Source organism: Fusarium subglutinans (genome assembly GCF_013396075.1).
Source record: "Fusarium subglutinans strain NRRL 66333 chromosome Unknown NRRL66333_c0000286, whole genome shotgun sequence".
In the NCBI taxonomy this organism is placed as follows: Eukaryota; Fungi; Ascomycota; class Sordariomycetes; order Hypocreales; family Nectriaceae; genus Fusarium; species Fusarium subglutinans.
In genome coordinates this window covers 1-14,372 of record NW_023502349.1, presented here as the reverse complement: position 1 = coordinate 14,372, position 14,372 = coordinate 1, and the positions used below count along the sequence as shown (strand labels likewise).

Here is a 14,372-nt window from a genome sequence, read left to right as displayed (position 1 = left end):
ATGTCGCCAGCGTCTGTGTCTCATCCTTCCGCTTCGGTTCATCGTGAATGAGGTGAATACCTACCTACCAAAGGTAGCCAGTCCTTGTGTTTCTCAAGGGAGCTAAGTTACCCAGTAAGTTAGGTAGCTATTCGCCGCTACCTATTCGGTTCTGAAACCAAAACACTATCGATAACAAACCTGACGTCGCAAGACCGTCAGTTACATACCATAACACTACTAGCAACTCACTTTACACAAACAACAGTCTGGACCGTGATAGGTTCTTGTATGGCTGTGATACCCTTGTATTCCTTCTTCGACAATCGCGTTATAACCTCGAACCATGTCGTTCCTGTTTGGAAGAGCCCGCACACGCACAGTTGCTGATCTTCCCAAGCAGGCCCGCGAGCATGTCTTGAAGCTCGAGGGGCCACAGGGCCCTTCCAAGGTAGCAATCATATCACCTCACCTCGATTCAAGGGTAAAGACTGATACTGACTCTAAAAGGCTGAAGAGCTTGCCCGAGTCTTGAGCCAGATGAAGACTATCCTGCAGGGAACTCCCGGTACGCTGCTTCGCCTTTCCCCACGAACCCCCTGACTGTATGGCTAAGACATCTTGCAAGAGGCCGATACCTCTCCAGAACAGATCTTACAACTTGTGACTGGTCTCATCGACGAAGATCTCCTCCACCTCCTCGCCGTCAATCTCTTCCGTCTTCCATTCGAGTCACGTAAAGATACCCAAGTCATATTCTCCTACGTCTTCCGCTTCCGTCCCGCCACCGCTGCCCCCAAAAGCGATCCTCTCGCACTATCATACGTTGTCTGCAATCGACCCCAGGTCCTAGTTGAGCTATGTCGAGGGTATGATCACAAGGAGAGCGCTACGCCAGCAGGTTCGGTTCTACGAGAACTACTCAAGAATGAGGCCGCCGCGGCAATCATTCTATACGACGACGGAGACGAGCCAGGCTCGAGTTCCAAGGGTCTGAACGCCATTGACCGTGACCGACCCCAAAGTGGCAGAGGCGTGTTCTGGAGATTCTTCGATTGGGTTGATAAGAGCTCCTTCGAGGTGGCAGCAGATGCTTTCACCACTTTTCGAGTGAGATTGGTTTACGGTACCTGAATTACTGCCTTTTGCTGATACGTACTGTAGGAACTCCTGACACGCCACAAGGACCTTGTACCAAGATACTTGAACGCAAACTTTGAACTCTTCTTCGACAAGTACAACAACATCTTGGTGCAGTCCAACAGTTATGTAACCAAGCGTCAGTCCATAAAGCTTCTCGGTGAGATCTTGCTTGATCGCTCCAACTATAACGTCATGACTGCCTATGTTGATCGCGGGGAGCATCTCAAGATATGCATGAACCTGCTACGCGATGATAGGAAAATGGTTCAGTACGAGGGCTTCCACGTATTCAAGGTCTTTGTTGCAAACCCGCACAAGTCAATTGCCGTCCAGAAGATTCTCCTCATGAATCGCGATAAGCTTCTCACTTTCCTCTCTCACTTCCTCGAGGATCGGACAGATGACGAGCAGTTCATCGATGAGAGAGAATTTTTAATCAAGCAAATCCGCGGCATGCCATCAGTTCCCGTTGCTCCTCAACGGTGAACGTATTCATGCCGCATTGCCTACTTAGTCTGGACAAACATCTTCTCACCATACCATTTTGCACTTGTGCGGCGTTTTCAATGCTTTTCTTCCGACCGACAGCGATTCATGAGACCAAGGGGCACAGTTCTCCATTCATCACAATGGCATAGCATGACGCGCAGTTTTGTCTTTTTCTTTTTCTTTTTCTTTTTCTTTTATCCCTACAGTACCTGTGTTGAATGGCCCTGGCGGTAGCATTGATTGCAACCAGGCTATGCATGTCGTTTCGCTGATCTTGGTTCATGATATTATTATACAAAAAGACGCTCCCAACGCCCCCTTGCTTCCAGAATGTGGCCAATTAAACATGACACAAACTCTATAACTCCAATTGGTTTGTCACCAAGTGCCGTCCTGGCGTGTTGACAGTTTTCAGGTGCATGCTCATCGTTGCTGCTTGGAGAGCAAGACATTGACACTCTCTCGCGCATTTTGGGTAGCCCAGACGCTATCTTTTCCACCACGGCGCCACTCGTCACCCGATGCATGCTCTCCACCTCCTCTGGGCGCTTCTCCCATAATGACCTCGAGGTCTCTCTTTTGAGAACTTAGCCAGTTCTTGATAAAGTTGGTTGGATCCTTGCCAAGAGACTGGAAGAAGGAATGTTTGGCCTTCGACACGGCGATCGCTTGAACCACCTTGGCGAGCTGGTCGTCAAGCCCCGTCACGTCCTTGAGCATTGCAATGTACTGAGGGTTGTTGAGCATCGGCAAGAGAGTATCACGTAGGGGATCGTCCACTGGAACCTGGATGTCATAGATCGTAGGCTGGGGATCCTTGTGAAACTCCTGGTCAACTCGGATGGTGTATGGCAAGCGAATTGGCTCCAGAGGTCGCAGGTGTTGCTGGACATACTCGTTGAGCAAAGGGATGTGTCCGATATCACCCTGCCTTATAACCTGTGGGGACCGTCAGAGCCAAGTCAATATCAACATAGGTATATGCATAAACCAACCTTCTTGAGAGGCTCATTGCACCGGAAATTGCGCTTCTCCTCATCTTCCTGTAGTCCAAGTAACTTGATGTACTCCCAGAGAGCCATGACGGCCTCTTGATGGGTAGCATCTTTCATATCAACCACTTCGGCAAGCTCAGGGGTCAGTTGGTATCTCTCGGGTGTCTCCTGACGGAACAGGTTGATGGTGATGTTTTGGTTTTCGTCTCCATTTCTCTTGAAGGTTAGTTCATCAAAATCAGCGGCTGCTGGAAGGTTGGCACCGGGTTGGTTTCGGGCCGGAGCATCTGGCTTCTTCCATTCCACTGTTTGTTCGGCGCCTGTTCGGAATCGAGATCGGTCGAAATCGACAGTCAAAGACTTAAAGAAGTGCGAGAATCGGGGTTTCTCTTGTACGTTGGACTTCTGTGCTGAATCGCCAATCTCCTTTCCTTCTTCTGTGGTTGACTCCTGTTTCTTGAGTTGCTCGGTCTCCTCGTCTTCATCGTCGAGTAGACGACCTTCAATCTTGACTCGGTACGACGCCTCCATGCTAGGGGTAAAGTCAAACGAATCAGAGTTGAGTCCATTGCTCTGCCAGATTTGATCCTCGACCGTGTTGGTGATCCAAACTCGCAAGGTTTTGTATCTCTGAGCCATGAGTTAGTCAGTTCCTCCCGATAAACGTATTATTGTCGAACACACCTTGGATCCACGGCTGGTATAGTCGACAATGTCCAGACGCTTTCGTGTGATAGTAGCATCAAGACGACGCTCGACATCTCGGAGTTGTTTGTACCGCTGAGCACCGTCTGGATCAACAATGCTGTCCTCAACTCCATCGGGGATGTTTTTATCTGTAGGCTTTCGACTACGTCGCTTAGCTAGCTCGCTAGCGTGAGCCTGAACCTGTTGTTGCTGAGCAATCTGTGCCTGGGTGAGGGGAACCGAAGGGTGAGGTCCTGAGGACATCATGGGTCCTGAGAAGGCGTCCATGTTAGTAGATGATTGATGAACGTGGTCGGATTGCGCAAAGGATGGGGGATGGGTTTTAAGCGTACCAATTCCACCACGTCGCTGGTTTGTCGCATGAGGCGAGCGTTGCGGAACCTGCTGCGCATAAGCGCGATATTGAGGCTGCATTTTACCGAAAAAAAAACAAAGTCTTGTGTTGGGGTTCGGTAGGCGTCAGCTGGCGGGATTACAGGTTGATCGTGTCGCGTCGCATCGCATTGCTGCGTCGCGAGGAAACGGTAGCCGTCAGTCGGTACCTTAGCAAACTTTATTACTCATCCAGTCACGTGACCATTTCCACCTTCAACAATATGAACTCCCTAGAAGCCATTTATCCTTTTTGTGTGTACCTAGGTAATTGAATATGATTTATATCTAAGAAATGCTGATGTCTCTGAATGTTACTGGACATGATCCAGTTCCACAGCTCTAGAAAGGGCGATCTGGGCTTGATCAAAAACCGAATACCATCCCTGTCTTGATGGATTGGTTCTTCATATATCCGTAAAGCCTCGGAACAACGAGTGCCCAACTCTCGTCGCCCTACTATAGTTCCTATCTATAGCCCTTACATTTCTGACTAGCCTTGCCTTTTGAATAGGATCTCAAGAACCACAGGGTGGCATCCATAATTGTCCAAACCGGCTAGAGTTGATCCAGTGCCACAGCTCTGAACCCGTCCTTGCTCACACCAAACACACCACCACTTCTCCTATCCCGAGCATACTTGAACATACTGCACCTGCAGTCTTGACCTCAGCCTTACACACTTTTGCGGCTGTTTCCCCCAAAACTCAACACGAGAACATAGAGGAAGCTCGATAACAGTTTTCCGACAATCGCGTAGACCTATCTGGTGGTCTGGGTTGCGCATCTCCAAATCGAGAAACCTTGCGTTTAGGAGCCCATCAAGCAATCACCACTTGACGGCTCTGGCCATCCTTCTTCGACAACGCTGAAAACAAAATGCACCCCAAAATAATGCATTGCCAGTCCGCTCAGATGAATAAAACTCCGCAATTAGGACGCCGCGCTCTCAATGCCATGAACGTACTGAATGTGATCGATGAGAGGCAAAAATGACACATTTCTTCGACTGTAAGAATCTGAGACTTGTCGAGATCCGAGTTTGTTCGCACCATTTCTTCCTTCAGAATCCTTAGAATGCAGATCCTAGCCCGTTCCTCGATTGTCTCTTGCTGAATCGGTTGCGTTTTGGCGCGGGATCTTCATTGTTCCCCTGATTCTTACTCAGATGGTTTCGTCCCTGTCGGTCACTGAGCCCGAAACCGTCTGAGTAGTTTCCTGGGCCTCCCAAAGTACTTGACGGACTTGAAACTTGAGACGACATATCGGCAAAACCACTATCACCACCATAAGAGGTGGTCATGTTCTGAGACAACGCCATGTCCCTTGCCCTCTCGAGACATTCAACCCAATCAGCGGCAGCGGAGCCACCTTCTTGGGGTGTGGATGAGGACTTGGCCTCTTCAAATGTGTAGTGGTGGCCGCCCTGATGAGAGATGTCAGTGCGCCGACTAAAAGACACAATCCCAATAAAGATTCACTTACTGTATTGACACACCACACCGTTTGACCCTTTGCGTCGACTTGGGTCTTCCAGGTGCAGTCTGAGCCAAGCAGAGACAACTCCTGTTTCGCTCTTTTCTCTTCTCCACCAGCAGGGGCAAGGACAATTCGGCCGCTAGATGTGATCATTACCAGGCGCTGACGCTTCTTAGTAGTGCTGCCGATAAAGAAACGAGACAACTTCTTATGTCCTTCTCCTGGTTCCTTTCCGTGGGGACTTGAAGGTAAAGGCGTCGAGACCACCATGAGATCGCCCAACTTGAGAATGCGCTCGTTATTCTTAGTCAAAACGGGCGACCATTCAATGTCAAGCTGTGTCGGGGGAGGAAGTTCAGTTATTATCCTCGACGGTCGATTATTCCCATTGGAGGGAATGGTCTGGGATTGCTGTGGAGGCCTGGTATTGGATGAGGTGGAAAAGCCGTTCAGCTGAATAACTTGAGGCTCTTGGGGAGGTGGCATGTATGGGCGGAGACGAGGTGCCTTGGTCCTCCAGAGTCCTTTTCCGAATGGATGTCCATCGAAAAATTCGTGGTTTTTAATGTGCTCCACCGTGAGACGTCTGGCTGGTTCGAGGACTAAGCACCGCTCCACGAGGTCTCTGGCTGCTGGTGGAAAGCCAGGGGGGAATTCGTATTCGAGATTTACAATCTTCTGAAATGTGAGATATTCACTGCCTCCCTTGAAAGGAGGTCGGCCAGCCAAAAGCTGGTATACAATGCAGCCGAAAGCCCACAGGTCGCTAGCCTTACAGGCGTTCTTGTGTGTGAGGAGCTCGGGGCTTACATATTCAGCGGTACCGACAAATGATGCTGCGCGACTGTCATCGTCTTTTCCAGGATCTGGCGCACCGCTGGCTGATGCGGCTGAAGGGTCTTCGCGTGGATCTTTGAGCAGTTTAGCAGTTCCAAAGTCCGTAATTTTGACGTGCATCTGGTCATCCAACAAAACGTTTTCGGGTTTCAGATCTCGGTGGATGACCCCCCGAGAATGCATGTAGTCAATGGCGTCGAGAATTTGTGCACCGTAGAACCTGGTGCATTCGACATCGAAAGTGCCTGTCTTCTTCAAGACACCCAAGAGCTCTCCACCATTGCACAAATCGAGGACGTAGTAGAGCGATGTCTCGTCCTGAAATGTATAGTATAACCGGACAATTCCGGGGTGCTCAGTAAGTCGATTGAGTGTGTTCTTCTCGATGTTGACATATTTGATCTTCTTCTCCTTGATGATATGTCTCTTTTCGAGTACCTTCACGGCGTATTCTTTTAGAGTTTGGCGATCTGTCGCCATGTAGACTGTACTATAGGAGCCCTCGCCAAGAACTCGCCCGAAGGAAAAGTCGCGGACGCCCTTTTTGACCTGGCGGACAACGGTACGTCCATTTGCATCAACCTCTCTGCGGACCCCAACAGCCGCTCCACGCTCCTGCCAGTCCTCTCTGCTGTTTGGGACTGGCGCGTCACCTGCGTAAGGCTGGTTCTGCTGTGGCCCGCCGCCAGGGCCTGATGCATAGCCAACCCCCATACCTCTTGAGCTCCTTCGAGGAGGCAATGGGCTGCCGCCAGACATTAAACCTGATACTGGTCGGCTTGAGTTGTTGAAGCGATGGGGGTCTCGTCGGCTAGACTCTCTCACGGGATACGAGGGGTTTGAGCCGGGTTCTGCCACACTAGACATGCCGTAAACGGAGGACCTCGACGGCTCGGTTTGGGGAAATGGCTGGGGATGATTTACGGAGGGGCTTGGGTCGGAAGCAGGGTCGGAAGGTTGAGCGGATGGAGTAAGACGAGGATCGGTAAGTGAGGTTTCAACACCGGCATCTATAGGGTCGAGGCGGATTGCATCATAGGATGAGGGCGTGGTGGATGTGGTTGTCGGTTGAGGCGTAGAGGGGAGGGCGGATGTTGAAGTTGAAACAGAGATGGTGGTATTCTGAGCAGTCGAGTTGGGCCCGGGAGGAGAGGTCGAAGATGAGTTAATAGCCTCAGCAGCATCGTCAGGGTTGGCGATGCGCAGTCCGCCCAAAGCCTGAGAAAGGCTCAGGTCCCCATTCATGGTGGGCGACGGAGGAGCCTGGGGCAGATGCTCAGGGGAAGTGGGCAGGCTCAACCTCGACTCGCACTGGGAGGAGAAACGCGAGTCGTGAGCAAGGGACGGTCGGCCACTGGCGGCGGCTTAGACCGTGGAGCATCACCAATGGATGTTGAGCAGAGCTGTCCAGGAGAGGAATCGACGGGTAAGGTAGATGGGAGGATGCGAGCGAGGTCGGTTTGTGAGGTTAGCAATAATAAATTAAATCCCGGATTGTTGCGTCGCCTTGCGTCGCGTTGCGTTGCGTTGGTGGTGGTTGCAGTGGTAGTGCTGTAACGAAACTGATAAAGTATAGGCCCGTCCGTCAGCCAACAGCACGTAGCAAAAGAGAGGTACGAGGCCCCAGTCTAGATTACGAGAGTCCAGAGAAGCGAGAGACGCCTTAGGCCGCCGCCAACCTTGTCTTTAAACCCAGGTATAATACCTCACCTTAGGTAGGTCAGTAGGTAGGGGCTTTGTTTGCTGGGATGATACACAGTTAAAAGGAGAGACTGGGAGCCCCCAGTGTTTATTTGCAAGGTGCCTTACCTTGTCCTGTCTGGTGTTTTGGTGAGAGGAGCACCAGCCACCAATATCTGTCCTGAGCCAATCTCCAATTCACTACAGAGTACTAACCCAACGTACCTATGTACTAGATGTACTCGGCCAGGTATAGAGTGTGAGGTATAGCTGGCAAAGTCTAATATTGATCTACGAGCACGGTCTGCGAGATCTCCTGGCCACTGTTGCTGGTCTGTATCCGTAGTCCAGGCAAAATGCTGGCTTAGATTAGTACTTTCATGCCAAGGACAACGACTTAAATATATCACGGATCTGGTTCAGTTTAAATAAGGTACCTTACTTATGTACCGAAGAGGTACAGAAGCCGCACTTGTCCCTGTCTATCGTGGCGCTAAAAATACCTACCTATTTATTTACCTACCCTCCCTGCCTAGGTAGCTACCTACTAGGTATTCAACATGATGAACGAGTACAGCAAATTGCTAATGAGGGCATTTCATCTTACCCAGACATGGAGACGACGATATCCAGGATCCATGGCTCGATGCTGTTCAACAATCGCGATGCCCAAAAATAGAATTGATGTAGGTAGGAGGTAGGTACGTGCGGATGCCATTCTGTCCGTGCTCATGGGACTCAGCCTGTTTCGAGACATTTTAGTCAAGGTAGTGGAGGTAATTAATCAAGCTTTTGAGGTCGTGAAGCGGTGGTGCAACCATATTGCACAGGACTTTACTATCACAGTTTATATAACAAAAGCCCCGTACATGTTGTGTTTATTGTCATGTACTGCTTTCCATTTACATGCAGTGATTATTAGGTATCTCCCCTCAAGCTGACAAGCACCGTTGATTCCACGTGTTGGTCAAATGCACAACCATGACAATATCGTTGCTGAATTACAGGATTCACTCCAAGTGCGGATGTCATATCGTACGAAACATGGGGATCTTTCTTGCATGCATACCGATATCATTGCCATGACTTGGGTCTTCCAGTGCGGCGCAGCACCTCGTATCAGCCAGAAACCACGTAAATTGCAAGATATATCTGGAATCGAGTATCTCGTGATGGATAGCCGCGTAATAGGGACGCCATGTCGAACTAGTAACCTATACTGCTAGATAATGGGATTTGATCCTAATCAGCCACGTATTGAGGTATCGAGAACGTTATCCGCCATCTCTTAGGAACTCTTGCTGGGGCTGTGCAAGCATGTACTGTTGTAAGTGTGGTGTCGTCAGCCTCCCATCGAATCATGGAAGCACCAATAAATTAGGCACCCAGAGAATGAGACACCATAAAGCCATAACTTGCGATAAAAACCAGAGAGCACTGTTGGATTTCACCTCATAAGCAGACATCCATAACCACCTCATTACGTGGTGAAATGAACATGATACCTCAAGGTTACCTATGTATGTCCTACCCTAGAGCTCGGGAGCTATATGGACGTCCCTGCTCTTATTCTAAAGTTTTTAGTACTCAGACAGACTGGACAATTCTGTCCATGGGAAGCTGCGTCCTGAAAGATTTTGGGAATAAATACACACACAAGCTGCCTTGTTGTCTAGGTAAGGTATTCATGTTCCTGCAACCGTACAGATGACGCTTCATTGTGAAAGTCTAGAGTGAAATCGGCCCATCACCCCACAACTACAAGATGCTCCGACTTCAACCTACGACGATCAAGATATCCACACGCGACATTAGCGACGCTGAGCGTCGAAGCCGCTACAGGAAGCACCTACTTAGTCGCCAGAAAATCGATAAAAGGCGCGATGATGTCATCCAGCATGATCAAGAAGCTGTGCTTGAAGATGCCCTCAACACCAGGATCGCAACACCAACCACTGACTCCAGCATTGGACAAGACACGCCAGGTTCAGATGGTAGAAACGAGTCAGACGGTGAAGGGGGATTAGGATCATCAGTTCCTCTGATAGACTACGGTACCATCAGTTCCGAGGACACCACCTACGTGGATGTTGATCACGGCATCAACCGCCTGCATCAACAACCAGACCAACATCGACTTCCTTTCCGCCCGCGGCAAAGCTTGGGTAAGCCGGCAGCCTGGCAATGGCGAGACACGATCGGAGCTGAGGCAGGTACTGACAAGTTTGAAGATGACCATGAAGATGCGAATACCGCGCCCGTCCACACGCAACCCCACGATAATGTTAGGGATGTTTCCGTGACGGACGAGGATGAACGCAATACAATAGGGCAACTTTTGGCAGCAACTGTGAGGGACACTTCCCCAACCGAATTCCAGTCCCTCTCATTATTATCGGGATATGTTTCCATGAAAGCCCCCTTGAATTGTATTGATTGCGGCGGCGACATGAAAGATAAGTACGCATAGGCTAATGGGCAATTAGCTGGACGGATCAACATACGAAACGGAAGAAGTCAACGACGACCTCTCGCAGAGCTTGGGAGAACTTATAGAACCCCCCGAAGATGCTGGTGAGCTTTCAATCTCAACGGCTGACGAAGGATTGGAGTCTATGACACCCCGAAGACATTTTCCTGTGTACAGTGATCGCCTGCCCGTTGAAGAACAACCCCAAACTCCAAGACAGCTTCCAGAAGCTCGCCATCAAAGCAGGTTTGATGGAGCTTACACGGCGCCTGTTCGAGAACGACGAGCGAGAATCCAAATTGACGATGCACCGGTGACAGTAAGGAGAAGGCGTGCTGGACGCAATACTAGCCCAGTAGGGTTGAGAGCACCAGGGTTGCAGGGTTTGTACGGAGGCAGTGAGAACGCCGACGATGTGTGATGTGATTTGCCGACAGACATCCCCGGTGATGTCAGGTGGTCCATGTCATCGGCAAATGCAAGGAGTACGAGGATCAGTCTTGCTAATACAAGATAAACGGAGCATAATATTACGGTGGACTGCTGGTTTTGCTGATCAAGCAGGGCGTTAACTGAAGTGAAGTTAGTATTCCTTCCTTACCTTACCTTACCTTAGGTTAGTCTGTTACTGAATCAGGATAATGAACTGTTCACCGAGTTCGTTACCAAGATAATGTCAATTAAAGGAGCATTCCTCCCTTAGGTCTTGCTTCTCCGTAAGTAAGCGATAGAAGATCGGTGATAGTTCCTTTGTGATCCGTTTGGGACAACGGGCGCGGACATGGATCCGTCCTTACAAACTCGGGCAGGTTCGAATTTTCAGTTGGTCCGGCTCCGGGGGGCTCCAGATCCAGCCATTCGCGGCAGCGAAAATTCCAGTCGAGAAGAGTTTTTGTCAGACTGGATGTGCCTGGCTTGGCTGTTGCCACCTCAGGCACCAGGAGTGGCAGAAACCTTAGTAGGTACCTTAGTCTGCTTACCTAGACACTGGGGCTGGACATCGGGACGGGAGTTCCATTTGATCCACTCATTTCACTTGCAGTACAGTAGGTTCCATCATCCCTACGCAAGGTACGTACCGCTTGGAAACGGGCTCGGAACTACAAACTTCCAATCCTAATGATCCATTGGGAGGAGAAGACGAGGGCAGAAACAAAAACTGACTCGGGCTGGGCGGAAGCCCGGGTGGGGATCTCATTGGTGTCCCATCGGGAAAAGATTGGTCAATGTCTACGGATTACATATAGCTGCGGATCAGAAGCAAAACCACCTGGCTGAAATGGGGGCTCGGCTCTTAGGTTTGATTGCTGAGCGAGTGCTCAGAGGCTCAGAGTGGCACGGGGCAACTAGGTAGAGTCAAGCCAAAACGTTGTCCATCCAACCAGGTAAAGGCTCAAGACATGCTAAATACCCACCCAAGCGCTATGCCTCTTACGGCAGCGAGACCCCTAGCAATTACGCAACCCAGAAGGAGTCAAGCGCGAATTAGAGCTGACCATTAGACAGTACGTACCTGACACTGCGAGGTGCCTTAGCTTCGACCTAGACCACTTTTAGGGCCGGGAGGTTTGCGATAAGCTGATGGCGTGCATACCGTATGCATACTGTCTTGCGCGGGTCCAAACTGCAGCTTGCCAAATCCGATACAAGATGCTGATGCTGCTCCCGGTCTGTTTCAGGCGCCTGGGTATCTTCTCAGAGTACCTGTACGCGGCGTTCGCCGTTCGCAAGACCAACGCACAGTGTCAGTTCCAGTGGCTGTTAGAGATCGGAGTGAGGCTGCATGGGTTGGGTGGGTGCGTTAAAGAGCAAGAGAGCACCTCAACCTGGGGTAAAGAGCCACTCACACTTCACGCCCCTTCTTCGTCTCTCTACTGTATGTACTGTCCCTACCTTCCTACCTACTCACAGGTTCTTTCTATTTTAGCAGGTCCTCCCCTCGCATTCTTTTACAGCTTTTTCATCCTTCTTCTTCCTCCCATCGATTTCCTCCTCCTCTCATCTCTTCACATAATCCATCCATCTCAGGACATAGTAACTCAAAAGTCATTCTCATCACGACTTGTCTTAAACTACATCCACTTACTACTACCTACCTATTATCCACTCTCTCATCCTCACCTTCGCGTACCTTGGCCCTCGTGCCTCGTCCTGGCCGCATCCATCGCGTTCTTCTACTTCTCTCTATCTCATCGTCACTCATCAGGCTCCATTCCGCCGACGCCCCCCTCACCTCTTCTCTTGAGCGAACTCATCATCACCGCGTGTCCCGGAGACTACGCTATAGATGGTTTGTTACAACACTGACTACTAACCTTGCAAACATTCCCAGTTTCCCATCACAGATCAGAACCGGACAGAACAGAATACGCTTTTCAAAATGTCGTACTTCAGCTCTCAGTTCTCTTCCTCTCCCGTCCTTACCATGTCTCCCCAACATGCCCACCAGTCTATGGGCATGGCAAGCTTCGGACACCACACACCACCCCGATTTGCAGCTATGCCAAGCCAGTTTGCTCCTCAGCCTGTTCGACCTTCTGCAGCTGGTAGAAAGCGTTCCCGGGACGAGGCCTCTGAAAACCTTGAGCCTGACTTGAAGTCCCTGCCCGTTGAAGAGCCCGAAGAGGAATGGATCTACGGCCCGGGCATGACCCTCATTAAGAAGAGCACTCGCTATGTCACAGACGCCAGCAGTCAATCCGGCACCTGGGTTGAGGAGAAGAAGGCTGCTGAAGAGGCCGCCATCAAGGAGGCGCGCTCTCTCATCAGAAATCCGAAGCTGCAGCGCGTATCGCCCACTCTATCCAGCGCACCTGCAGCCAGCACTTCTTCCCTTCAGCCTGAAGTCAAGCCTGCTATCGAGGGTCCCATTGTCGATAACTTCACTCTGCATCTCGGCATCGGCTGGCGAAGAATCAGTGAAGAAGAGCACATCCAAGCCGCTGCTCGTGGTTGGGCTCGTTACATAGAGAACCACTTCCCTGTTTCCAATGCTCGAATCCTTCTTGAGAGCAACGGTCTCCAGTCGTATCTGGTGGAGACCAACGAGGGCTTCTTCCTATTTGCCGAGAATCTCCGACAAGGCCAACTCGTCAGCCACAATGCTGAGGGCGCACTCCGAAATCTTCAATGCTCTCCTCCTACCTTTGACGGACAGGAGGTTCTTTCAGCAGCCGAATCACCGCGACCAACCAACGCTGTCCCTGATATGGACATGAGCATGGACTAGAGAATTATTGTCCGGGAACATTTCAAAATTCTTGATGCATCTTGTAGTTGCTATTTACGGAGTTACGTGTTTGCCATGCTTATGGACTGGGATTGGGAATGGGAAAGGAGCCTTGGGATGGACGGGAAAGAAGGCTACCGAGAGCGAATGCCATAGACCGGATAGTCATGGCTTGATATCATTTGATTGCAATTTACATCATTGAACGACAACTCGATCTTGAATGTGCCTCTAATGTGAATTGTGTTAGCGTTGAACATTTTTCTGTGGCTTTGTGCAAGTTGTGCAGTTGTGTTTGTGGCACAGTCGGAGAAAAACTGCCGCTAATAGATGCGGGTCCGTTCAGGGCGTTATTTTCGCGAGCAAGACAATACAACGCGACACCCTTAGGGCATGATCGGCAAGCCCGGGATAGCATGTTATAAACTGGATTTCTATTAGAAAAGTAGTAAAAAGAGAGGTAACTAACTAACCTTTCTATATTAAGGTCTATTTTCTTACTATAAACTTAAGAAATTAATAAATAATTAACTTAGTAGCCTTTATATAAGCTAGTAATATATTAAGTTAGTAAAAAGGCCTATAATTTACTAAATAAAAGTAAAATACTAAGTAATATTTCTATTTTTTAGTATTTTTTACTAATTTATAACTTAAGTAAAAAAGGCTATAACTTTAGTATTTTTACTATATTTATAATAACCTTATTAGTTAACTTAAAATACTATATATAAGAAATATCTTTTATAGCTAGGCCTTTATAATAATTTTATTACTAAAATTATTATTAATAACTTTAATAATTAATAGCTAAGGTAATTAACTATTATTATAACTTTTCTAAATAGCCTTAGCTATTAGTATTACTATTAGCCTTACTATATAAATAATTTACTTACTTAGTAGCTTTATATTAATATTCTTATTAACTTTTAGGCTTATACCTTATAGCTAATATTAATATTAAATATAATATTTAATAACCTATTTT

The 14,372-nt window shown here is 49.0% G+C and overlaps 5 protein-coding genes across 5 annotated transcripts; 3 read left to right on the top strand and 2 right to left on the bottom strand.

The window, feature by feature from the left end:
• Positions 1-325: 325 nt before the first annotated feature.
• Positions 326-1,608, top strand: FSUBG_12737 (conidiophore development hymA; the record flags this gene model as incomplete). Its single annotated transcript, XM_036677554.1, has 4 exons — positions 326-430; positions 490-547; positions 608-1,089; positions 1,144-1,608. The coding sequence occupies 4 exons, from the start codon at positions 326-328 to the stop codon at positions 1,606-1,608; spliced, it is 1,110 nt and encodes a 369-aa protein (XP_036531791.1).
• Positions 1,609-2,034: 426 nt separating this feature from the next.
• Positions 2,035-3,728, bottom strand: FSUBG_12736 (26S proteasome regulatory subunit N6; the record flags this gene model as incomplete). The annotated part of the gene is made up of 3 exons (XM_036677553.1): positions 2,035-2,550; positions 2,607-3,236; positions 3,291-3,728. 3 exons carry the CDS (start codon positions 3,726-3,728, stop codon positions 2,035-2,037), a joined length of 1,584 nt encoding a protein of 527 aa, XP_036531790.1.
• Positions 3,729-4,758: 1,030 nt separating this feature from the next.
• On the bottom strand, positions 4,759-7,247 carry FSUBG_12735 (AGC PDK1 kinase; the record flags this gene model as incomplete). Its single annotated transcript, XM_036677552.1, has 2 exons — positions 4,759-5,112; positions 5,172-7,247. The coding sequence occupies 2 exons, from the start codon at positions 7,245-7,247 to the stop codon at positions 4,759-4,761; spliced, it is 2,430 nt and encodes an 809-aa protein (XP_036531789.1).
• Positions 7,248-9,447: 2,200 nt separating this feature from the next.
• On the top strand, positions 9,448-10,573 carry FSUBG_12734 (uncharacterized protein; the record flags this gene model as incomplete). The annotated part of the gene is made up of 2 exons (XM_036677551.1): positions 9,448-10,032; positions 10,169-10,573. 2 exons carry the CDS (start codon positions 9,448-9,450, stop codon positions 10,571-10,573), a joined length of 990 nt encoding a protein of 329 aa, XP_036531788.1.
• Positions 10,574-12,532: 1,959 nt separating this feature from the next.
• On the top strand, positions 12,533-13,381 carry FSUBG_12733 (uncharacterized protein; the record flags this gene model as incomplete). Its single annotated transcript, XM_036677550.1, has 1 exon — positions 12,533-13,381. The coding sequence occupies one exon, from the start codon at positions 12,533-12,535 to the stop codon at positions 13,379-13,381; it is 849 nt and encodes a 282-aa protein (XP_036531787.1).
• Between the last annotated feature and the right edge of the window lie 991 nt (positions 13,382-14,372).